At 34.9% G+C, this 27273-nt stretch overlaps 1 protein-coding gene across 1 annotated transcript; it reads left to right on the forward strand.

The window, feature by feature from the left end:
- Nucleotides 1–14065: 14065 nt before the first annotated feature.
- On the forward strand, nt 14066–25614 carry LOC129261125 (crystallin J1A-like). The gene is made up of 4 exons (XM_054899174.2): nt 14066–14071; nt 15701–15830; nt 19567–19731; nt 20796–25614. Exons 1-4 carry the CDS (start codon nt 14066–14068, stop codon nt 21041–21043), a joined length of 549 nt encoding a protein of 182 aa, XP_054755149.2. The 3' UTR covers nt 21044–25614.
- Nucleotides 25615–27273: the final 1659 nt, after the last annotated feature.

The raw sequence follows: 27273 nt of genomic DNA on the forward strand, positions 1-27273 counted from the left end.
GTAGCCTGTTTGTAGGCGTTTTGTAGCCCTTGAGAAAAACGGCCACAAAACAGCGAATTTTGCCCATTTAGATTTCTCTTTTGCCCATTTAGATTTCTCGGTAGACTTCAGGTAAATGTAGTCCAGGATAGGCCCCATAGAGACCTTGTTTTGTTTTTTTAGATATACAATGTTTTTTAATGGTTTCTTGTCATTTCGAGGGTGCTGATTCCGAATCTGAATGATGCCACTCTTGTAACCTTGAGCATTTTCCGCAAATTGGCAAAATCCAATATGGCCGCCAAAATATGCAAATTACCCATGAAAATCATAAAATTGCCCACACATTAGCTATAAAATGCATGTAGTTGTTGTGCAGAAGTGAAATACCCGTTGTAAAAGTGATATTTGATAAAATATTTATTTTATTGATATTCAAAATGGCCGCCATAACCCCTGTATACTTTATTATGTAGAATATGAATGGGGAAAAATATTTTTCTTAAACAAGAGCACTATTATTGCATGTGATTGTGACCTGCGAGTGGACTATACTGTCTGAAAACATGACTATTAACAAAACTATGTCATTTGTATACTATCTAATGTGATAAATGCTGTATTATGATATTCAAAATGGCTGTCATAGACCCATTATACTGTGTACAATATATAAAAGGGGACAAATAATTTTCACAACCTTTGAATTTGTTTGACTTTAAAATGCCAATAACTGCGAAATATTGGTGTAACACTGTCTGACAACAAGGATTTCTAACGAAACATATTATTTCCCTTGCAATTCCGGTAATTATGCTGCATTTTGACATTCAAAATGGCTGCCATAGGCCCTATCTGTATTATGAACAAAGCGAATGAAGAAACTAACTTTCACAAGATTAAAAACAGTAAAATGAATGTAATTGTAATCTACGAGTGAAATATTGTCTAAGAACATGTTTTCTAGCGAAACATATCATTTCCTTTTTCATGCATGAGATAAATGCTGTATTGTAAAATTCAAAATGGCCCCTATGGGCCCTTACAGTATTAACTACAATGTAAATGGGGACAAATACTTTTGAAATAATTAGGATTTGCCTGACTATGAAATCCATATAATTCTGTTGTATAAGGAAAATATTGTTTGAAAACATGATTTTTTTAAAATGAAATATAACATTTCCTCTCCCATGTAGGTGATAAATACTGTATTTTGACTTTCAAAACGGCCGCACAAGCCCTTATAAATTCTGTAACATGCGTATAGGGAAACTAATAATCACCAGAATGAGAACCAAAAACGCACGTAACTATGTGATGTATAGGTAAAATTTGGTCTTGAACATGATTTCTGATTAAATACATCACATAATGGTTGAGAAGGTAATAAAGGCCTTACTTTGAAATTCAAAATTGATGCCATAGCCAAAAGTAGTATGTACATTGTAACTGGGGACAGATAATTTTGACAGAATTTTTACTATGAAAATGGCTTAATTTTGATATAAGTGTTAAGTATTGTCTAAACCCAATGATTTCTAACGAAATATATCATAGCTTGTGTCATAAAGGTGATGAATGCTGCCTTTTAAAAATGAAAAATGGCCGCCATAGTCCCTTATCTTAATATGTAAAATTTGAATGGGGAAAGTTAATTTCCACAACAAAAAAACATATTGCAGCCATTTTGAATTTTAAATATAGCATTTATCACCTAAATAACATAAGAAATGATCTATTTGGTTAGAAATAATATTTTCAGACGATATTTCACTCATACATGCAACACCATTTTAGTCAAGCAAAGCCATATTCTGTTAAAATTTTATGTTCCCATTCACAAAGTACATAATAGGCCTACCGTTAGGGCCTGTAGCGGCCATTTTGACTTTCAAAATACATTATTTATCACCTACCTGGCAGAATGAATGATATATCTTGTTAAAAATTATGTTTTCAGACAATATTTTACTCTTAAATCACAAGTATATGCATGTTATGGTGCTGACTCCTGTGAAAATTGGTTTCCCAGATCGATTGTACATAATACAGTCAATGTCTTTTGGTGGCCATTTTGAAAGTCAAAATGCAATATTTAACACAAATATGAAACCCGAATAATATATTTCGTTGCAAATTATATTTGAAGACAGTATTCCACTAATTTACCACAAAAAATGCGTTTTAGTGCTCACCTTGTGATTGTTTTTGTCCTCTCTCACATCGTAGATCATAATTCTAGGGCCTTTGGCGGCCATATTAAATATCAAAATACAGGGTTTATGACATACATGGCATGTTAAATAATAAATTTCGTTAACAATAATGTTTTTAGTCAGTGATTCCACTCGTTTATCTTAACAAAATGCATTTTAGTGCTCACTCTTGTGATTTTTTTGTCACCATTCACATTGTACATAATAGTGTTAAGGCTTTTGGAGGCCATTTTGAATATCAACATACAGGATTTATCACATAACTGACATAACAAATGATATATATCGTTAGCAATCATGTTTTCAGACATTGCTTCACTCATAGATTATAATTACTTGCATTTCAGTGCTCAATTTTGTAAAAATTAATTTTCCCAATTCATATTGTACAGGGGTCTATGATGGCGGCCATTTTGATATCAAGAAAATAAATATTTTGACAAAAATCATTTTTTCAGATATGATTTCACTCCGGCAGCACAATTGCATGTACTTTACAGCCAATGTGTGGACAATTTTATGATTTTCATGGGTAATTTGGATATTTTGGCGGCCATATTGGATTTTGCCAATTTGCAGAAAATGCTCAAGGTTACACGAGTGGCATCATTCAGATTCGGAATCAGCACCCTCGAATTGACAAGAAACCATAAAAAAACATTGTATATATAAAAAAAAAGGTTCGACCCCTTCTATCCTGGACTAATGCAACAATACAATAAAGTTTTCCATTTAGATTCTCCATTCTGCACAGTTTTGCTCACTTTGCTGTCTAAATCCTATGCATCACTGGTCTTTTCACTTGGCATCTCTGTGTTACCATCCTAGGTTTCAATGAGAATGCCTACAAAGAGGGGTTAAAGGTCATGTTTGGACCGGGGTCCGCATTTGACTATGAGAGGCCATCATCTGGTGGACCGGCCCAAGGACCATACCTGCACGGATCCATGAAGAAGTTCTTGCAGAACCTGGCCCAGAATCAAGAGAACACTGGGGACACAGGCAGCACTGATGTAAGTATCTTTATATTTTATTGTTGCTGTTGGTGTTTTTGTCATTTTCATTCTTCTTCTCCTTTCTTTTTATTGTTTGCCTCTCCTTAAGTCCCCTTACGTCTGTCATCACCTTCTCCTCCTCCTACTTCTGCTCCTTCTCCTTCTACTTCTGCTTTTCCTTCTACTACTCCTACTTCTCCTTCTCTTGTTTTATCTTCTTCTTCTTCTTTGTCTTCTTATTCTTATTCTTCTTCTCTTCCTCCTTGTTGTCCTTCTCCTCCTCCTCATCCTTCTTTTCATTTTCATCTTTCTTTTCCGTTCCTCATTCCTCTTCTTCATTTTCTTGACATTCGTGTGTTCATGTTGTTGCTTTGTTGTTTCTATTTTTGATGTTATTAATACCACTGCTTCATGTTTTTGCTCAGTTTTCCAGGAGTCCCACTTCTGATAAGCAGCTTGCAACATAAAATGAATTAATAACCTCACATATGCTGACAAAAATAGATAACCCATGTAGCTAGCTGTCCGAAACACTCACATCATGCACCGTCATTGAAAGGAGCTGTGTGACTTTTACTTCTCCCCTTTATGAAATGTCATCGTGTGAAATGTGGTCTTCTTTTTAATGACACACTGGGGATACTTAATACATGATAGTCATTATCTTGCTTATGCCATTCTCGAAATTCAAGCGGTCGGATGTATGTGGTTTTTTAAACATGTTGAGTTAATCCTGATGCGTCACTATATGTATATTTCTGAATGTCATGACGGAGAACTAAATATGACTTTGGATAGCAGGGTTTTTTCAGCAGTCACAAAATGCAAAATCATCTTGTTTTAGCCTTTATTTGTAAAAGTTCCAATACGTAAATCCTTACTCTTCCTCTTTTCTATGCACTCCAACTCCATCTCTCTCCCCACCCCACCCCACCCCCACCTCTCTCTCTCTCTCCCCCCCCCCCCACTCTCCATCATACACACACACCCTCATTCTTCCATTCACTTCACACACACACACACACACACACACACCCTACCCCCTCTCTCTCTCTCTGATTATTCTCTCACTCAATTTACCTCCATTTGTCTCATGATCTGTCTTAATGTCTCTTTCTTCTTGTTAGCACAGGTATATTCTCCTCCCATCATTGTTACATTCCATTTCTTTTCTCAATCTTTGCATATTTCCCCTGTGTCTCATTCACTCTATTTCTTTATCAATGTATTCATTACTATAGCCCACTCCACCAGGTGGATATTTCATGAAGCTATTTGTAAATTACAAATGACTGGTTATCCTTACTTGCATTTACGATGGTGCTGATTTAGTTCCTAAGAAAAGGTTACCAGTAAATCATTAAGTCACACGTAACTTACAAACAGCTTTATCAAACGCCCACTTTTTGTCATAACCCATCCTCCCCTAGAAATAGTCACTACATTCACATCTTCATTAGATAGTCCCTCCAATTTTTTTATCCCCTTTTCTTTTTTCGATCTTTCCAAATTCTTATTTGTTTCGTGCCCTCTATCTCCTTCTCAATGCATTGATTGCCATACCCATTCCACATGTTTTAACAACTCTCCCCCCCCCCCCCCAGATAGTCACCACATTAGCGTCTTCATCGGATATTCCCTTCAAATCTTTTTCTTTCCATTTCTTTTCTCCATCTTTTGGAATTTCCCCTTGTATCTCATTCACTCTATCTCCTTCTTAATGCATTTATTGTTACAGCCCATTCCACCTGTTGTCAAGACTCCCTGTTCCTCCAACCAGATAGTCACCATGTTAACATCTTCATAGGATATTCCCTTCCAATCTTTTTCTTTCCATTTCTTTTCTCAATCTTTCCCAATTTTCCCTGTGTCTTGTTCCCTCTATCTCCTTCTTAATGCATTTATTGTGATTGCCCAATCCACATGTTGTCACAACTCTCTATCTCCCCAACCAGAAATGGTCACTTTGTTAACATCTTCATTAGATAGTCCCTCCAATCATTTTCTTTCCATTTCTTTTCTCAATCTTTTCAAAGTCCCCTGTGTCTTGTTTCCTCTATCCCCTTCTAAATGCAATTATTGATATTGCCCATTCCACCAGTTGCCACTCTCCATCCCCCTTACCAGAAATAATCACTACATTTATATCTTCATTAGATACGTATATGTAGGGACAGTGATTTTCTGTTTACCGGTAAATCAAAAAGGAAAATCTGTTTTTTTTTTACCTATCATGTGAAATGTATGTAGTTATTTGATTTATTTGTGGAAATTTAATGAATTTATATTTACAAAAACGAAATTCATGTTTTGCGCTGTGTACGTTTTCTATGGCAAAACAGAATTTTCATTTTAGATCAGGTTTGAAGTGGAATTACAGGTTTTCAGAAACAGGGGGGGGGGGAAATGGAAATGGGAAATTTCTGTTACTAGAAAGTACTTCAAATGATCATTGTTTATTTCTTCAATATGTCATCTTTTCTAAATTCTTTATAATCTGTCACATTCTTTCTCTGTTTAAGATTCTGTCTGTCTGTATGTTTCTCTCTGTGTGTCCCTCTTTCTCTCTCTTTATTTTTTTAATGCATTTCTTTTGATGTGGGGGGGGCGGGCAGGCTCAAACGATAAAAAGACCACATGTGGTTGGTAATTACCAGGGTTTATGTTCAATTGATGTAATGTCAATTTGTCCGATTACCAACTCATCTACTATCATTTGGTCTACAATCAGTTCGTCCACTATCCACATGGTCTAAATGCCATTTCGTTTGTGTGATAACCAGTTTGACCAAAAGCCATTTAGTCGATGTCCCATTTGGTCTAATTGAACTAAGTGTTAATAGGGCAAAATGATTGAAAATAAAATTTATATTAGACCAAATGGTTATAAGACAAAATGGTGATTAGACAAAGTGATGATTGGACCAAATGGTTGCTAGACGAATTGTTGATGGATGGAATGCATTAGACTAAATAAAGGTAGACCATGTGGTGAGTGGAAGAGTTGGCAATAGACGAATTGGCAATTGCCTATCCTGGGGGTAGTTACAGGGGTTTGGTGGCCATAACAGTGTAAGACTACAGCCTCATAACAAAAAGATTTAATGGGCATTGACCAATCATAATCATTGCTCCATATGCATATATACTACTTCAACATGCCAGCTATCAACCAATAATTGTTGTTTGAAACTTGCAATCGAATACTTTTGTGTGTCTTGGAGCCCAGGGGCCAAATGCAAAAAACAGTTGTGTTTAAACACAACTCAAAAAATCAATTGCAAGTCCCTCAAACATGTGTTTCATTCGTAGTTGCATTTAATTGCAACTCTCTCTGCAACTGTTAACGAAATCAAGGTACACAACCGTATAAAAGTTTTGACATTCGTTTTTCAGCTTAAACCAGAGATTTAATCCACACTTTTAGAATATCACCCATTTTGTTTTTTGTACCTCAGCCTCTTGTAGCTTACATTGATGAAGCACATTTCTTGTAAAAGGAAAAGGGAATTTCCCTGAATTTTTTTGCAATAAAATATCTGCTGTAAAAAAAAATACATTGCTTCCTCTCTTCCTGAGGTTTTTTTTAATACCACATTGACAAACCACACTATTAAATGTTTTGAAACGAACATGTTAGAAATATCCATCAAGTCATTAAACTAAGTTTGAATTAGATTAGGTCCCTTTATTTTGATTGGCTGTTGAACATTATTGCCATGGTAGTTGGCACAATAATAACATTTATGCAGTGAGCAATTTATCCCAGATATTGAATATTTGCATCACCAATCAACAGAGTAGAACCAGTGAGCAATATTGTGCAAAATTTTAGAAGAAAGTCTTTGAATCAAGATAAAGGGTTGTAATTTCATAGGTCTTTGAATGTTCTGTCATATTTTTATAAACCAAACATTGTGAAATCACCAAAACAAGCTGAAAACATATAAGCGCACACTCTAAATTTTAAGGATTTAATTATTTAAAATAAATCCAGATTGGCTGGGAATAGTGACCAGCCGAATACTTGATTTTTTTTATAATCTTAAGGATTAAGAAAACTCAAAAGATTTCAATTCAAATTATTTAGCCTTTTTCTTTAATAATCCACAAGGTTTGAATTTAAATTCAGAGTGCACATAGGCCCATGCATTGATATAATAGCTTTAAAAAATAATCTGTCCACTTTACATTGTCATTCCTTGCTTGTTTCACTTATTACAGGGTAATTACTTATTTTCAACTAGAATCATTCCTTAATGAATATGTATGTATACAATCATGTATTCTAACACTTAGCTGTCATTTGGTGTGATTCTGTTATTTTGGTTTTCCTTTTGCCAAACTAGAAGTTATTTACCTAAACATAAATTTCTATTTATATTCAAAGGGAATGCTTAAAGCAAATGAGGATATATCTCACACTCCACATCCAAAGTCAATTTTTCAGAGCATGAAACCGTATCAAACGAGACGCTTGCTTGGGTTTTTTTTTAATGGAAGCATCGATATTAGAGACACGTTCTTAGTGCTTGCCGTGTGTCATTCCCTCACCCAGGGATGATAACCCCGTTCTCATTTACGTTATTAAACCAGTTTAGTGGAAACCACTTTAACATGTAATTGGGAAGCTCGAGGTGGTCTTGGAAGTGATCTTCGAAAACAAGTTTGAAGAACCACCTTGTGATGTGGTTTTCAAGATTGCTCCAAGCGTAGGTGAGTACACAACCAGTCTTTGGGAAGTGATATTCGCGTGGAAGTACAAGAGTGCGTGCATATTTGGCACGCTACTCGGTACACACTGTGTGTAGAAACTAAAGCCTACGTTGCGGTTTTAAATTTTTTGCGAAACATGTAACCTCACTGAGAGCATTCCCATAGCAACAAGACTACTTTGCGTGAATTTTTTCTGGAAACTAGTTCAGGAGATAGGGACGAGGTTGCTAGTGAAGCGATCTTCTAAACCTTTTTCCTAACCTGGTTTAACCAATTCAAGAAAGTAGATGAAAACAGGGTCAGAGATAGGGAAAAGACTGGGGAAGAAGCTAATGAGGAGTTTTGAACCCGCGAGGCTTAAGCGTATGATGTATCGATGTAGGAGGCTCTTAAGATAATGCTTGCCTGGGAGTGAGGGGGCCTTGTAGGGGTCTATGATTTATGACAACGCTGCTGCCAGAAGGAGAAGATGAAATAAAGATGAATGAATAGGGAGTTAAAAGAGATGAGGATGAGATGCCCTCCATTCATCATTTTCACAGGCTGAAAGGAAGGCACAAAGGTTGAAAGTTGGGGAATGATTCAAGAAATTGTCAGTTACCTACTCAATCAGTTTCTAATTTTCATACTTTTTACTTTCGATAATGTGTGAGCTTTCTATAAACTCTCTGTCTCCTCTTTATATTTCTCACCACTCTAATTTATCTTTCCATCTGTCTATCATGTTGTCTTTATTTTTTTGGCTTTCCATCATATTTCTGTTTCCTTTCTTCTCTCTCCCTCTCCTAATTACATCTCCCCTTCTATCTTACCCTCTCTTTCTTTCTCTTACTCCTTGCTCCTCCCATTAGTTTCTTTATTTACATACTGTTTTCTTTTAGGCTTTCTAACTTTTGGCTCCTGTTTTGTTTTTCACCACAGTCTGTTTAATCTCTATTTGTCTATCATGATATCTTTATTTGTCTTTCATCCACATTACTCTTTCCTTCCAACTCCTCCCCTGTTGCTTATGACTCTCTCTCTCTCTCTCTCTCTTCCTTCCTCTTGCCCCCTTCCCTCTCTTTCATTCCCCCTGCGCTCTCCATCCTTCATGCTAGAAACAAAATATATCTATCCTTTTTTTTATTAGTACTTGGGTATAAACAATTATAATGTACATGTGACCTACATTCTCATCAGTCTCTAAAGCAAATAAGTTCATTAAAAGCCCTTTCCTGAATCAAGCCTTTAAGCCATGTTCCTGATCGATGGCATGTTTTCCATCTTCTTTTCAAAACCCCCAAGTGCTGTGGTTGCTGATCTTTAACTTCTATAAAAATGGACTATGTTTGATGGTGCCATTACCATTGCTACCAATATCGGAGATGGGCGATGGTTAATGGGCAACATAAACTGGGACCATTACGATCCCAGCTCAATTATCTTTCTCCAGAACCCCCCCCCCCTCCATAATCTTATCCTTCATCCAATGCCATGAAGTCATACTACATTGTATTGGATGCAGGTATATCAAGACATTGAATGAAAATTACCATTTAGATGAATTTGAAAATTTGTTTATTTTACATTTGCAAATTGGTGACTAGAGTAATATTTGACAAATCAAAAATTCGTATTTATGGTGAATTTTCAAAATCCTGTGGTAGTGCACGTGTTCAGGTATATAGTTAATCCCCCCAAGTATTAAGCTCCCTTATATGTGTTTAATATTGCTTTATAATCTAAATTCAAAGTTTTTTTTTTGTTCTTTGTACTTATGACTCTCATCTGAATACTATTTGTTTCTCTTTACCATAGAATGTAATATCTTATAGAAAGATGATGCTTGTTATAATACCGATCATTTTTCCTGACAATGGGGCCCTTTCTACCAACATTTCTTTTGTTTGAATCAATGACTGTTGTTGTTATCTCACTATGTTTACTGCTCTGAGCATAATGCTATCCTTCTTATCATCTTTCCTCCATCTTCTCTTCAAATTCTATTTTGCCCCATTCATTAATGTCTGCGAGTAGTCACATTGTCCCTCCATCGCCTTTCCTCAGCTGGCTCAGAGGCGACAAGGACTCTGCTATTAAAATTTGACGACCCTCTGCTTTCGAACAAACGGACGGCCGCTGGCTAATTGGGGTAATGCCCCCAAAATGGTGGGTAGCTCCTTTCCTGTGATCAGTGGTTAAAATAAAGTGCAAAATTAAAGCATGGTTGGCAGTGAGAAATAATGGGTAGATGAATGGATAGGGGATGGATTGATGGAAGGATTTGGGTTCGGAGACCCTATTTAGCCAACTTACAGGGGGGGGGGGGGTAGTAATGATTATTTGGTGTAGCTCTTGTCCTGTGAGGAGTGGATAAAGGAAAGTGCAGAAGTAAAGCATGGTTGGAAGAAAGATATGATGGATAGAAGAAGGGATAGGAGATGGATTGATCGAAGGATTTAGGTTTGGGAAACCCACTTATTTCTTTGACTTGCAGGGGGTAATGATTATTTGGTAAAGAAGAAGCTTTTAATAGTTATAATGATGAAATATGCAACGCTTAAAATAATGTTTCTAAGCACTGCATACTATTACCGTGGTTTTAGCACTGCTAACCTGAATGGATGCTAGAGCATTCAGGAATTTCTTCCTATGGGGTACCCATTTACTACACCTGGGTGGAGAGTGGTAAATGATAATAGTTACATTTATATAGCGCTTCATACATTGGTTTCAAAGCACTTTACATTATTATTATAAATTTAGATAAATGACTTGCCAAAGGATGCTAACGCTGTGGTGAGGCTCAAACTCCGGACGTTGTGGTTCAAATCTGGAGACTTATCAACTGAACCACAACACCTCCACACCTTTTCTGTGAGGGTGGATAAAATAAAGAGCACGAGCAAAGTATGGTCATAAGCAAGGAATGATGAATGAATGGAGGGATAAGGGATGGATTAATGGTAGGATATGGGGTTGGAAACTCCATTTTGTTGACTTGCTGGGAATAGTAATAATCTGTTGGTTAAGGAGTAGCTCTTTTGTGAGGGGTGGATTAAAGAAAGTGCGGTAAGGCATGGTTGGAAGTAAGGGTTGATGATTGGAGAGAGGGATAGGGGGTGGATTAATGGAAGAATTTGGGATGGAGACCCTATTTTGTTGACTTGGGGGGGGGGGTAGTAATGATTCTTTGATGGAAAATCTCCTTTTCTGTGAGGGGTGCATGAAAGAAAGTGCAGGGGCTCATTTCATAAAGAGTTACAACTGTTATAACTTTGCTATTATGGCAACTACCATGGCAACAGGGCTTAGCAGCCAATCAAAATCATGTTAGTTGCCATAACAGTTGCAACTCCCAATGAAATGGGCCCCTGAAGTAAAGCATGGTCGAAAGTGAGGAATTAAGTGGATGGAATGATGGAAGGATTTGGCGGTGGATACCCTATTTAGACCCCAAAGTTGACTTGGGGGATAGTAATAATCTGTTAAATATAGAGCTTGTGTATGAGAACCACCAAAGGGCACAAAGTAGTAAAGCATCTGCATTATAAATAAACCCTAGGGTTAGGCTTTGAATCCAGCCCTACCTATATATTGTTCCAATTTATTCACAATGTATTATATCAAACTATGAAAGAAGAAAAAAACAGAAAGTCAAAAGGGGCCTAAGCTTTCGATCCTAGCAGAATCTTCGTCGGAGGCAAAATGACAAACATATAAAGTGGAACAACCATAATATAGACCACAGACAAGCTACAGCAAAAAAAAACCCTCACAATCTTACAATTAAAATTAATAATCGGAAAAGCTACAGCAAAAAAAAAAAACTCACAATCTTACAATTAAAAGTAATAATCGGAAAAGTGTTTCAGATATGATAATAGATATTACATTTATATGTAGCATATTGAATTAAAATTTCAATGAATGCCTTTTTAATTTATCAAATTTAATTTCATATACACATAATTTCAATGTAATATAAATTTGATTGCAAATACATTTAATTGGTTACTTATTTTATGTTAAATTCAAATTCAGAGTTATTTTGAAATACAGGAAATAAGTTAAATTTCTACAAAGAGCCATCTAACTATTTTTTTGACAAATCTAAAGGGGGGAGGGAGAGCAGTTCTAGTATATTCCACGGTGATTAAATGCTCAGTTTATAAATCCCACTCTTTCAGAAAGGCATAATATAATAAAACCATACGTGTGCTTGTACAATAATTATATTTTACTTGTAAAGATATAAACAGAGCATTGCATTTTTAACAATTGTTGATCCTAGAGCAGTTCCAGAGACCCCCATTTTAAGATCAAAGCTAAGTTCCAGAGCCCCCTACTTTTTTTGCTGTGGCATGTAGGTATCATTATGTTATGATTTAATACCCTCCCCCCCCCCCCCCCCCCGGGTCGTACATACTGATCTATAAAGTACCGAAGCTACTGAATATTTCTCAAGATAACATGTTTTTTGTGCAGTATATTACCCATTTTCTCTGCTTCCGTAGTATTAATAGCCAAACTCATATATGATTCATGAGTATTAGGATGAAAAGCTCAGACTAGTGATTTATAGGCAAACATCATACATAATTCAGGTCGGTCGGTATTAGCATCTGCTGCCTTTTAGTGCATTTTCCACCATTTTGAAATTGATATCCAATACCCATTCATTGCTGTATATGTGAACAGTAACTTTCATTTTAAAAAATACTTTGTTTCAAGTTGATATCCAGATTCCAGTATATCATGTATTGAGTTGTGTATAGTGTAGTAACTTTCATAGCAAAATCAATTATTTGAAATATTCATTGCATCATCAAATATTTTTAAATTGATACCTAGTATAGTATAGTATAGTTTATATCCCAATGTATAGCTGCATAGTATTTTTTCAAATTTTCATAGCAAATTGCATCATTTCAAAAATTTCAATGCATTTTCCAGTATTTTAACATTTATATTCTGTATAGTATATTCCTATTTACATGTATAGCTGCAAGGTAGCTTTTATAGCAAATTGCATTATTAAAAAATATATTTCATTGCATTTCTTCTATATTTAAATAAAATTTTCAGGGTTTCCTACATCAGCTCAAATTTTTGGAAACCTCCACAAAATTACTCAAACCCTTTACAGCAACTACAATATCCATCTCGTGTGTCTCAAATACTAGCCGTGTTTTAGAAGACTTTACTGTCAACATGCTCCTGATAAATGATGTGATATTTGCAAATCAATTTCAGCCTTGCATGAAAACCTCTTGATCATATTCTATACATGAGGTATTCGCACACCCTTAGGCATTTTCATGATGCATGAATGACCATAATTAAACTTGTGGATGAATTATTAACTTTCTTAAGTTTGCTCAAATAATGATAGCACTGGCGTACAGAGGGGGGGGGGGGGGTCATGACCAAGAAAAAAATGAGGAAAATGTAAAAACAAATAAAATTTTGAGAAAGGAAAGGAAGAAGGGTGAAATAGAATAACGTTTTCCGAATATTATGTCAATACCTATCATAAAATTAGAGATTTTTTTTTATTAAAAAGGCCAATATTTTGGTACCTAAAGACTCTTGCATGTATCTTTTTAGAAATTAAACCCTATAAGCCTTGTTCGGCTTCTTCAAATTTTTTTTGTTCATTATACCAATGAATGATAGAGTATATAAAGTACTTGATTCTAGTAATTGATTAAAAATATCATAGAACAGTATTTGTGTTGAACTTAGACTTTTGCAACCCAGGGGACCTGAAGATGTTAGTCCTCATATCACTGAGGGACATGAAATTGAGGTATACACTTGTAACATGTTTTAATACAAAATGTTTTTTTTTTCAAATCAAGATTAAAGTAGGTGAATACCTAGATTGTGGAAGAAAATTTCAAACTGTGAGTAGCACCCCCCCCCAAAAAAAAATACATGTAAGTACAAAACGTTATGATTAATCAGAATTGAAATATATATTGAAATTTGAAGTACAGCTCTTTTTTAAAATCTCACTTGCTCATTGGCAAGGTTTTGAATGGAGCATGTCCTGGTTCATTGGTTCTACTCTTTTTATGCAATATTGTATTTCCTTTACATGAATCCTTCACTTTTTTTCTGTGAGATTAATCGCATGTGTTCTTAGTATGGGTTAGAATTTTTAGTATGTACATGGCGGTATGGGCAATTTGGGCATTATCCTGGTTTAAGTCACCAGTCCATTCACTGCCGTTTATTTCGTCAGCGCTGGTGACTTCTTTCCACTCCCATTGACTTTGCACACAACGAGTGCACACACACCGACACACACAAGAAGAGAGGTAACTAATTTCACGATAAGGTCCATGTATGTTTACTTTGAATTATGATAATAAAGCAAATTTAGTGGCAAAAGTTTGTAAGTATGTTGCATCATCTGAATATATTACTGCCTTGAAACAAAGGTAATGATATATATATATATATATATATATAAATGTGTGAGTCCATTTTCTTCATCCATTTCTTTCACACACTATATATATATATATATATATATATATATATATATATACATGTATTTATGAATATACAGTAAGCTATAAAACTACACAGACCTGATAAAAGTGTGTTACAATATCTCATAGGATTAATATTGCATGTTGCAAGAATGGGATCTACTAAGCGAACACTAATGCACTTGCACAGTGCTCCTGGGACTGCAATGTGCGCCCCTCTTACATGATTTAGCTGCTTCCGAAAGCCATGTATACAACACCTTGGAGGTATGACTCAGCCAAACTAAATTATCTCAATTGCTTACTCTGTCGTGAAGCTGCTGAAAGTGGTCCCCAGTGTGATGTCGGTGACACAGCTCCCTGAATCTTTTATATTTTTTCTCTTTTTTTTTTTTTGTTCTTTTCTGTTTTCTTCGTTCTTCTTCTTCTTCATTCAGCAGATCATATTCCTTGAAAAAAATAACATTGGAGAAGTTCATTTTCTTTTTTTTTTCCTTCTGCTTTGATCCTTCTGTATTCTTTTATTTTCTTTTATGTTCATGTATTTATTGCCTTTTCCTCGCCTACATATTAATTAGCAGAGCGAACTATAGGCGCAGTTTTTTTTTCAACGGTGGTGTCAACAGTGAAATCTGAACCTATGGTTAAGTTTTTGAAATGACATCTTTACTAAGAAAGTATTTGGACCTAGTTCATGAAACTTAACGTAAGGGTAATCAAGTATTACTGAATATCCTGCCTGAATTTCAGGTCACATGACCAAGGTCAAAGGTCAGTGATCTTTGCCCATGTTGAGGGATAATTGTTAAATTATAACTTTGAAAGTTTATGGATATAGTGTATGACATGTGGGCATAGGGCTAATCAAGTTTCACTGATCATCTTGCACAAGTCTTGGGTCATAATATCAAGGTCAAATGTCATTTAGGGTCAATGAACGTAGTAGTTTTGATATTATATGAATGGTGTATTTTTCTTAATATCATTTTATAGTCGTTTTCAAAGTCAGCACAGCTGCTGTACCGAATCGCGTAATGCAGGCGAAACTGCCAGAGGCACTCTACTTGTTTACTCTTTGGACTGGTTATAATGTTTACTGTTTTATTTCTATATGTTTTACACAACCCCAATGGAAATCAGTCATATTAGTGTTTGAGGCTTTTAATGTTTGAATGAAAATCATTCAATAAATCAGTAATCCCATGCTCTATAATATAATTTGATAAATATGATGAAATGGTCATCATTTCTTCAATTTACAAATTTGCGTGTTCATAATTTTTTTTAATATTATCATTTATCTTTACAGGCTGATGGGGTGATCAATTCGTCGGTGATTGTCGCCCTCTATGGCGGAACCCCTCAGATGATCCCTAAGCTGGAAGCTATGGTCAAGGTTGTCCAAAATACACCTATCTGCCTCAAGTTTGCCCTGACGGGTAAGATTAATGTTATTGTTACTTATCATCATTAAAGGTAAAATAATCCAATGTCTCAAGCCTTTAAAGTTTAAAGTTACTGGCCCGAATTTACAAAAGTGGTTTTGAAAACCCACGGTTGAGTCCGTGGCTTATGCAGATTTCCTGTATGAATGACATTTATTTTACCGTGTATATTGAAAAAATGTCCAATGCTGATGCATGCTTTTAGTCACAGTGCGCCAAATTGATGCCTGTTACCGTGGTTATCCACGCTATTTTATTCATGAGTCCACTGTTTTGAATTAATGAGTCCACTATTCAAACAGTGGACTCATGAATAAAATAGCATATCTAACCATGGTAACTAACAGGTGTCAATTTGGCGCACTGTGACAAAAGCATGCATCAGCATTCAACATTTTTTATACACGCGCCCGATATGCGCTGAATTAAGTGTAATTTATACAGGAAATCTGCATAAACCATGGATTCAACCATGGGTTTTCAAAACTACCTTTGTGAATTTGGACCAATGAGAGCCAAAAGAGAGGGCTGTCATAAGATCACTGTAAAAAAACACTATAAAATCACTCTTCCCACCCTCTCCATCTGTTTCTTTCATTCATTCCTACTCTCTCCTCTATGGTTGGGGTGTTCTAATGCTGTGTTTTAAAATTAAATTGCATGTTAAAACACCTTGGTTTGTTTTTGTCTCGCCTGCGTAGCGGAGCGAGACATAGGTATCACTATTTCCGGCGTCGGCGTCGTCGTCAACAATTGTGTTGTACACCCAATAACTTTCTATAGCTTCGAGGTGGGATCACCAAATTCATACCAGAGGTCCATCTCCTGAAGGCACAGGTCAAGTTCGAATATGAGTCGAATTTGAATAAGGTCAAAGGTCAATGAACTTTCCATGACTGGCACTGTGCTATGTTGTACACATAATAACTTTCTATATCTTCGAGGTGGGATCACCAAATTCATACCAGAGGTCCATCTCCTGAAGGCACAGGTCAAGTTCGAATATGAGACGAATGTGAATAAGGTCAAAGGTCAATGAACTTTCCATGACTGGCACTGTGCTGTGTTGTACACACAATAACTTTCTATAGCTTCGAGTTGGGATCGCCAAATTCATACCAGAGGTCCATCTCCTGAAGGCACAGGTCAAGTTTGAATATTAGTCGAATGTGAATAAGGTCAAAGGTCAATGAACTTTCCATGACTGGCACTGTACTGTGTTGTACACACAATTACTTTCTATAGCTTCGAGTTGGGATCGCCAAATTCATACCAGAGGTCCATCTCCTGAAGGCACAGGTCAAGTTTGAATATTAGTCGAATGTGAATAAGGTCAATGAACTTTCCATGACTGGCACTTTGCTGTGTTGTACACACAATAACTTCCTATAGCTTCGAGGTGAGATCGCCAAATTCATAACAGAGGTCCATCTCTTGAAGGTGCAGGTCAAGTACAAATGTGAGCCGAATTTGAATAAGGTCAAAGGTCAATGAACTTTCCATGACTGGCACTGTGCTGTGCTGTACACACAATAACTTTCTATATCTTCGAGGTAGGATTGCCAAATTCATACAAGAGGTCCATCTTTTGAAGGTGCAGGTCAAGTTCGAATGTGAGTTGAATTTGATTAAGGTCAAAGGTCAATGAACTTTCCATGACTGGCACTGTGCTATTTTGTACACACAATAACTTTCTATAGCTTCGAGATGGGATCGCCAAACTCGTAACAGAGGTCCATCTCTTGAAGGTGCAGGTCAGGTTCGAATGTGAGTTGAATTTGATTAAGGTCAAAGGTCAATGAACTTTCAAACTACTTTGTTCCTCTAGTGACATGAACTTTATAATTTTATACTTTTTAACACTAACATTTTACTTCAGAACTCAGTACTCTCTATACCTGAACCAGATTTTTTATTTTACTTGTTTATTCTTTAAAAACTGTTGTTATTTGTTTAATGAGCTATAGTTCTTGGCACCATTTATAATATTCACACAAATTTGCCAATGGTACAATAGAAAAGAGCTCTGTCAAAGTTTCTTAAATGTTACCCTTCAGATTTGACATGCAGTCTCTTCATCACTGCAATATGCAGGCGAGACAACGCTTGGCGTTTGCCTTGTTAATGTTTTAAAACAATACCAGTAAAAAACATTTGTTACTTTATTATGAATATTTTTTTTCCAACCCTGCTCTTCACCATACCCTTTCTTTTTTCCCCCTTTCTTTTCCTCTCTTTCCTTTCTCTCTCATTGTCTCTTTCTTTCTGTCACTCATTCAGCCTCTCAATTTCAATTAAAAGATGTACATAGTCCTTCCATAATATCAAATTACACTCTGTTTAACAGTCATCATTCCAAAAATGTAATCAAGTTGTATTTAAATAATTTTCCTTCAGTAATACTTTTAATTCCATGTAATCAACTATGGGCTGCCATGCATGTTTTTAATGTATAATTACCTTTACAACAAAAAAACAGCATGTGTACCGAAGATCCAATATTCAAGACAAATTTGTTGTCGGTCAGTATATGAGAGCCTTTTTCAACCACGATGGATGTAGAATTGGATGGGATTGGACTTTGGATCACAGATTCAATAAATTTTGATGTAATTGCACTTTGGATCGTGAATCATGATGTGTGGTTTGAAAGCAGTTAATCATTTTTTCCCAGTATCAAAATATAAAAGTTTTTATAAGTCTTTAATACACACATTTGTGAAATAAATTCACACACATCTTGCTGTCTGATATTAAAATAAAGATTCTTATTTCACTCTGCATTGGATGATGTCAACTAAATACTAGATGGCGCTATTGCATGAAACTATACAGTGGAGGTAGTTCATAACTTGTCCTTCTATCGCAAAGTGAAACAAAGTGTATATTTTGCAATAGATTGATGAATTTGAAGGGTTTTTTTTTGTTGCCTAAGACAATGCCAAACTTAATTCTGAAGAGGATTCCATCCTGAGTGGCAATTTATATTTGAAGAAAAATAGACAGTAGCAGAAAGATGAATAAATGGATCATATTCAGACAACAATAAGAAAATTATGAATTTTTCTAAAATTTTGAGCAGTGTGTCTGTGAGAATTTCAAATTGGTTGTAACTTCTAGGAATAGGAAGAAATATGCCATCAGTGTTGTATTTGGCTTTATTTTTTAATTCCATGTTAAAGCGTGTTTGCTTTCATCAAACTTTCAACATTTTTTTTTCCTCTCGACTTTTTTCAAAGTTTGGATTCCCATTAAAGGTTAAAGGGCTTCTGGAAGACTTCATCGTGAAAGGACCTAATGCCAAATGTTAAAGACCTGTCTTGCAAAAACATGACCATTTCTTTGTTATATTCTGCAATTGTTGTATTTTTGCAAAAAAGTATGACTATTTCTTTGCTATATTCTGCAATTGTTGTAGTTTTGCAAAAAAGTATGACTATTTCTTTGTTATATTCTGCAATTGTTGTATTTTTTCAAAAAAGTATGACTATTTCTTTGTTATATTCTGTAATTGTTGTATTTTTGCAAAAGTATGACTATTTCTTTGTTACTTTTTGACCTTGGTGTGAAGCCTCTTGAAGATTTGATCATGAATGGACCTAATGCCAATGCCGTAGATACCTGAAGTCAATGGTGGATGCTGACATCTTCTTTATTCTTCAATTTCAATTGCACAATGACTATTTTTATGTCCCCCTTATGACTAATTTTGTGTTATTCTTCAACCTAGGTGCAAGGCTTCTGGAAGATTTGATCAAGAACGGACCTAACGCCAATGCCGTAGAAAACTTGAAATCGTTGGTGGATGCTGACATGGCTCAAGAGGTCAGTAAGGCTGAGGATCTGAAGCCCCACCCTCACATTGTGGCTGCCAAGAAGCTGGGTTATGCATGCTGTAAGTGCAACCCTCGTTCTACTTATCTTCCTTCAAATAATGAGCGATTCCATAAAATATCAACCTTTTTGTACGTCCGACCCCCATTTTTCTCAAATCTTACTTCACTTCATAAACTGACCAAGTCATGGTCCTTTGAAAACATTGCAGACTGCCCAAAGAACCAGAAATCAGAGACAGAAAATTTCATGAAGGTCCCACACACAGGGGGACGGACGTACACATTTTATGGAATTGCCCCAATGTTAATGATAGCGTTGCTGGGAGCTTTTTTATAAAGCTGTTCGTAAGTTAAGAGTGACTTTAAGAATGACTGGTGAACCTCTCTTATGTGCTAAATAATCACCAATGAACATTTAATGGTCAATATCATTTATCTCGAGAAAGGATCACCAGTCGTTCTGAAAGTCGCTCTTAACATAAGACCAGCTTTATGAAATAGCCCTCGTGGCTCTAACTTTGTATCTTTTTTTTTTTTGAAAAATTGATAGCAGCTCAAAAATAGCTGTATAATGCATCAAAGGTAGCAATCTTCTTCTCTCTGAAAAACAAAGCAGTCTCTTAATTTGTGTAAAAAAATCCTACTATGCAATAGAGAGAGACCACTTATGTCATAACTCTACAATCAAGCGTATTCTGAGCTGTCACTTTTTTTTTTTTACATTTTGAGATACAAGGCTTTCACAACCCTGTGTGACAGTACTTTCTAGGCTTGAAATATTGCATTGGTTTCATTTTTGTGAGTTTGTATTAGCAAATAGCCTCTGTCAAATAATCTCTTTCATTTTTTTATATAAGATGTGAGAAGATCAAACTTTATTAATCTCTATCAACCCGCCACCCCCCTTTCTTATAGGGATATAGTAGAGGGATAGTCTTTTTTTAGGGGCTGCCCTTATTTGAGCCACTGTCCCCTCCCATGCAATGACTGTTATTATATGAAATTCTCAACAAGATCATTTTCACATATGTTTAAACAATTGAAAATGACAGAAATGATAACAGTAATGATTTAATAATCCAAAAGTTCTGATGATATCAATTCATTTCATCTTTCATTTCAGCTCTGCCAGGGAGCTTCCTCGGCATGCTGCACTGCCTGCTGAGCGCGACACCGGGAAACTTCACCGAATCAGTTCGTCCGACCCTCCTGGCCGGTGGAGACAACTGCGCCCGTGCCGCGATGCTCGGGGCCTGTCTCGGGGCACAGGTGGGGATCGAGGGCCTCCCCGGGGACCTTTTAGCCCAGGTGGAGCGGGGTGAGGAGGTCAGAGCTTTGGCGCAGCAGTTGGTGGACATGCGCCAAGCTTAGTCAGATTGGCGGTACGAGTGATTATTCTGGGGGAAGGGTGAAGTAGGGCCGGCAGGTTTACCTTTGATATCATTAAAGGGCATCTCCACCCTAATAAAGTTGATGTGAATAAAAAGAGAAAAATCCAACAAGCATTAACACTGAAACTTTCATCAAAATCGGATGTAAAGTAAGAAAGTTATGATATTTTAAAATTTTGCTTAATTTCACAAAAGAGTTATGTGCACATCTGGTCGGTATGCAAATGAGGGGACTGATGATATCAACAATTCACTATTTCTTTTGTGTTTTTATTGTATGACATATGAAATATTTTTATTTTCTCCTCATTTTCATGTGAAATAAAATGTTCTTCCTCCCCGAAAATGTGGATTTAAAATTATCATTTTGTGGTTCAGTCAAGTTGGTCAATATTGTCATATCTGTAAAAACTGAAATATTTTTTTACTTCAAACAATTAAAAACAAAAGAAATAGTGAGTGAGGGAAATCATCGACTCTCTCAGTTGCATGTCACTGAGTTGTGCATATAACTATTTTGTGAAAAATAAGCGAGCCTTTAGAATGTCATAACTTTCTTATTTTACATCCGATTTTGATGAAATTTTTTTATTTTGATTTTTCTATTGATTCAAATCAACATTTTTCTGGAGTGGGCTTGACCTTTAAAAATGATTGTATCAAATAAATGCATCTTTTACAGGGATGGTATCAAGGCCAGCCTTGAGGCCATGTTTTGTCCAGTGGCCTCATGATTCCAACTTACTGGCCTTGCCCCCATGCCTGCTCTTTCATTATTGAAAACATAATAATAAACATTCCACATTGACACAAATGCACAGTAGGTATATCATTTTGGTAGTTTTCAGCCTCATCAGTATTTGATGAGGAAGTAGGGCTAATTTTGCATCATTGATATACCTGTAAACTTGGATTGGATTTTATTATCTTATCTAGAGGCTGAATTGTAAATGCACAACTGGATTAATAATGCATGCCTCTGCATGAAGCGCATGCTGAATATGAGATAACACAATGCTCAATTGCACAGAAAGCTATATTTTCTTCACAAATTTCCTTTTGAAAAAACACAAAATTAATACCATTTGTAATAATAATAGTAATATGCAGCATTTATATTGCACTTTATCTAATAAAATTGTTTGTTAGTTTTGCATACTATTACCTGCCCTGAACACGGCTACCTTGATCAGGTGCTCGAGCATTCAAGGACTTCCTTCCTACTGGGTAGCTAATTATTACACCTATATGGAGAGTGGCAATTTTTTTATGCAGATATGCATCATGTTAATAATCATTGATATTGAAAAGCATTACATTTATATTTGTCACGCTAACACCTGCTAATATAAGTTATACATGCTTTCCAATCTTTTATTTTATTATTGGTAAATGTTATATTTATCCCAATACACACAAAATATGTTTTTAGCTTTGATTGTGATAAAACGAAGATATTAGTACATGTACTTTACTTCAATTTCATTAATCTATTTAGTGTATGCATTCAATTAGTGGTGGATTAGATTAAGTCTTTCAAATTTGCTTCATATTTAGTGATGTGCCTTGAAACCTTGACCTTTTTTCCATTAAACTACAGATTGTTATACAGTACCAGTGTATTTAAAGTCTGTCAGTCATAGCATTGTTAAAAAAATTGTATTCTTTGAAGTAAAATGGCAGATGTGATCTGTGCTTTGTATTTATTTTACTTAACTGCTGAAAGTATTATACTTTTGTGTGTGTTTAGTTCCTTCTATTGGTTCAATATTGCATCATTGATACTGTAAATAGCAAACTACTGTAATCTCACCTTATAAGATTACACTAGGTTACCATGCCATTGTTAGTGCTACACCCAAATCGTTGAATAGTCTCCCTTCCTCAATAAGAAATGCGTCATCTGTTAACTTATTAAAAACTCATTTGAAAATTTACATTTTCAAGATTGTTTTAAATAAGTCACATATGTTGTCATGTTATATGTAGAGACCATAGGCCTCCCTTATTTTCCTTTAATTATGACTTAATTATACATGTTTTCCTTATCTTGTTGATGATTTTACTTTGTATGTGAATTTGAGTTTATCCATATAGACATTGCACTATTTAAACTTACAATTATAATTGTTGTTTTTTACAGTCTTTTTCTTTGTTTGAACAATAGTAATAATATATTCTTTTCTCTTCACCCTACTAGTCGATGTTATTGTTTATAACATTATTTCATAAAAGTAGCAGTCGATCGAACATTTTGTATATATATATATTTTTTTAGCAGAGCAAATAATTATTTCATCTATTTTAAGAACAAAACTTGATTATCGCAAGGTAATTCTATGCAAAAGTTAGATTAAAAAAAAGCCTAGATAATCATTAAATGCATAACTAGCTTCTGCTTTTACTTTTACATATTGTGAAAACAGGTATGTGATGACTCAAAATGGTGATTATAATTATGCAAGAAATCAAAGCCTGTCTAAAGTTTTGGTAAAGGATCAGTAATGTGAATTAGACTCAAGTATCATCCAACATTCCAATGTTACAGAAGTGTATTAGTCACTGAATGTGTATTCGGTCATTAGAATTTTAATTTTGCATCTAGTTCCTTTCTTTTAGTGGGCCATATTTCTCATTAATTCTGTAATCTGATTGGTCAATATGTTTGTGAGACAAACCCGTATTTACGGTAGCTATTTTTACTTGGTCACAAAGACCAAACAGGTAATGTGAGCCCATATTACCTGTTTGGTGTTAAGCTGTTTTTGTTTTAATGTTGTTTTCATTGTTACTTGCATGCCCAGTTCTGATTTCAACTACCGGTATATATAATATGAGGCTGTATTAAGTGTGTATTCAAGCATCGCGCTGCGCACTACTATTTGCGCATCAAATTCAATGGCAAAATGCACATTCTTTTTACTCTGATCATTGTGATGTCATGAATGACTTCCTTTCAAAAATTACTTTCAAAATGCAGGGTTGTACAATTTTTTGTAATTATATTCTATTGATTTCCCCTATTCTTCAATAATATAGGGATATAATTAGAGATAAAATCGTTACACGCTGCTTGTTCTTAAGAAATACGGGGAAATATCTATGTTCTGGTTCAATATTGGGTTAGTATGGAGTATGGATCCAAAACGTAGATATTTCCTGTATTACGTGAACTAGCAGGGTGTAACTCATAATGTCTCCGCAATGTTTCTAGTTTTGTTCAAAATAATCCTTTCAGCTTCACAGATTTAGTAATTGGAAAATAGAAAGGTACTGACAAAGATTATGTCTTGAAATAATCAGCCCATTCAATGCCTGAGAATGTGTTTTGTATTAACAAGACAAAAATATGCTGATATTTTATTTTGATCGCGCACCTGATCAAATTAAGTTTTGATGTAAAAGCTGTAAATTTATTCAATAAAAGTTAAAACACATTTTTATTTTACATTTTTTGCATTTCAACCCTTTTAGGGCACACACATTGAAGTAATCTAGAAGTTAATCAGAATAATGGCATGCACATTTGAGGGATCTACCAAACCTAAAGATAGGCGTTTAGTTTTAATATTCTTGATATGATTTGATTCATCTAAAATCACAGAATTGTGTTTTTTAATGTTTCAGATTTCAAATTGCATATATGCATATAAACCCATTCTATACAATGAGAGGCAAGTCCCTCCCAGAAATTTAGTGGTAGACATATCTATTTATGCTCAGAATATATATACAATTCTGATATATGAATATGGAGGGTTAAACTATATCTAACTTCCCTATCCCTTCCACCTTGATAGTATTATATTAAGAATACATCCTTGATCAAATGTATTATATATGATTTTATAGTAACTAAAATATTTACTCTTACTTCAGTATTTATGCAACCATTTTCTTTTCTCATTTAAAACAAATCAATATTCTTGTGTGCTACAATGTTATGAACAATGAAAATATGCAATTAAATTTGTGTTAAAATATGTTTAAAAAGGAATTGTGCCATATTTTTCTAATTGCAATCTCAATCATGTGTATTTTGGCAAAATATTACCATCAGTATACTCTGTCATAAACATATAAAGAAGTATCAGCTTTTGTTCTGATCATGTAGTATTTTTGTATACATAAACATTTATTTGCATCCATGTTTCTGGTAAATTTTAACAAAAATTGAATCCACCTAAAGCAAGTACATCTTGTATAGTGCAATTTTGTAAAGCAAAAAGGGACAATGGATAAAATCCATCAAGAATTCTGAATTTCATGTATGGTATACTGTTTGTTTGACAGTCATTCTTTTAAAGGAAATAATTTCACATCTGTCTCATTTCTTTTCCTGTCAGAGATTATTAGATATTTTTTCAAACTAACGTGATAGTATTGTTGTCTTCTTTCAGAATCTGTGTATGTTATTTTTTACTACAAAATTTTCCAATGTATTGTAATTCCACTCAACTACACAATAAGCCTATGTGTGAAATATCCTATTACTATTGATATTGTGCTTTATGAATAATTAGGAATAAATGAGCACACTAATCTATTTAATTTTCTTCTTTACTGTTTTTTTTATGATTTCTGTGTGCCATACAGTATTGTGTACATATTTTAACCTGTTAATGTATATCTGTCATGATGATGATTATGATGATGATTATGATGATGATGATGATAATGATGATTCAATTCAATTTCATGATGATGATGTTTGATGATTGATGATGATTAATGATAAAGGAGATGATGAAGTTAAGGATGATATTGATGACAATAATGAGTTTGATGATGATGATGGTGATGGTGGTAATGACGATGACATTGTTGATAATGGTAATATTGATGATGAAGTCATGATGATAATGATGATTGGTGATGATGAGGAGGAGGATGATGATGATGATGGTGATGACAGAGCTGCCAAGTAGTACTGGTTTTCAGTAATTATTACTGAAAAATGAGAAAGAATACTGGTGGTTTCATGCAAATTACTTATTTCAGTTTATGTGTTGTCCTATGGTATTTCTGTGAAAATATTGATTTTCAGCCTTTAAAATACTGAATTGTTCTTGATTAGGTTGGCATCTCTGCGATGATGATGGCAATGTCATGATGATAATGATGATAATGATTGGTGATTTGATTTGATTTATTTATTTTCACATTCCAATAATAAAAGTATATACAAGTGTAATCATTTTTTTTCTTAGCATAACATAACAATAAGCAAATGACATAATTAATAACATATGCATATATACAATCTAACAATGTAATTGAAATATATTTATACCTGATAAATTTCTTTTTTTTTAATTGTAAAAACAAATAGCAGAAAAAAATTATATATATGAATATATCGACATAATACATTTTGAAATGTGGGAGACCTTCATCTTAAGCTTAGAGCTTGAAATTGATAAAGGCCTCAAAGGAAAGGGGAAGGAAAATCAGACAAACAGTGCAATAAAAGAGACTTATCTTTTATTGCACAAAATAGGAATATAACCAAAAAAGTAGATAGGGAAAGAAAAAATTAAAATGAGGAAATTATAATCATGTTGATGATGATAGTGATGGTGAAGACAGTGATGATGATTATTGGTGATGAGGAGGAGGATGGTGATGATATGATGATGATGATGATGATGTTGATGATGATGATGACGATGATGATTGGTGATGGTGATGATGATGACGATGATGATGATGAAGATGATTACGATGGTGGTGATGATGATGATGGTGATGATGATGATGATGGTGATGATGAAGATGATGATGATGATGACGATGATGATGATGGGTAGTGGTGATAATGACAATTTTTATGGATGTTGTGCATTTCATACTTCTGGTACTGATCAAGGTGATGATTACACCAACGATAATCTGAGAAGATAACCAATTCGCACTTTCTTTGTTTTGGGGGATTTCTTTAGGAGTCAAAATAAATCAATATGGAATATGATCTCATGATATTTGTCGCCATCTCGTGATGTACGTCCGATCCGAATTCGATTCGTGATTCGGATCGGCAGCAATCTCGGATATCAATATGTTACCGTTGCGGATATTCGATTGTTTACAACATTATCCGTGTGACTTCACATCACACACAGTCACAGTATCTGTCGGAACGATAGATCTCTACTAATTTTGCTCGGAATTTGTACCTAAGGATTAGTGACATTTTGCTCCAACCTCATA

The sequence above is a fragment of the Lytechinus pictus genome, chromosome 5 (assembly GCF_037042905.1).
Source record: "Lytechinus pictus isolate F3 Inbred chromosome 5, Lp3.0, whole genome shotgun sequence".
NCBI classification, from domain to species: domain Eukaryota; kingdom Metazoa; phylum Echinodermata; class Echinoidea; order Temnopleuroida; family Toxopneustidae; genus Lytechinus; species Lytechinus pictus.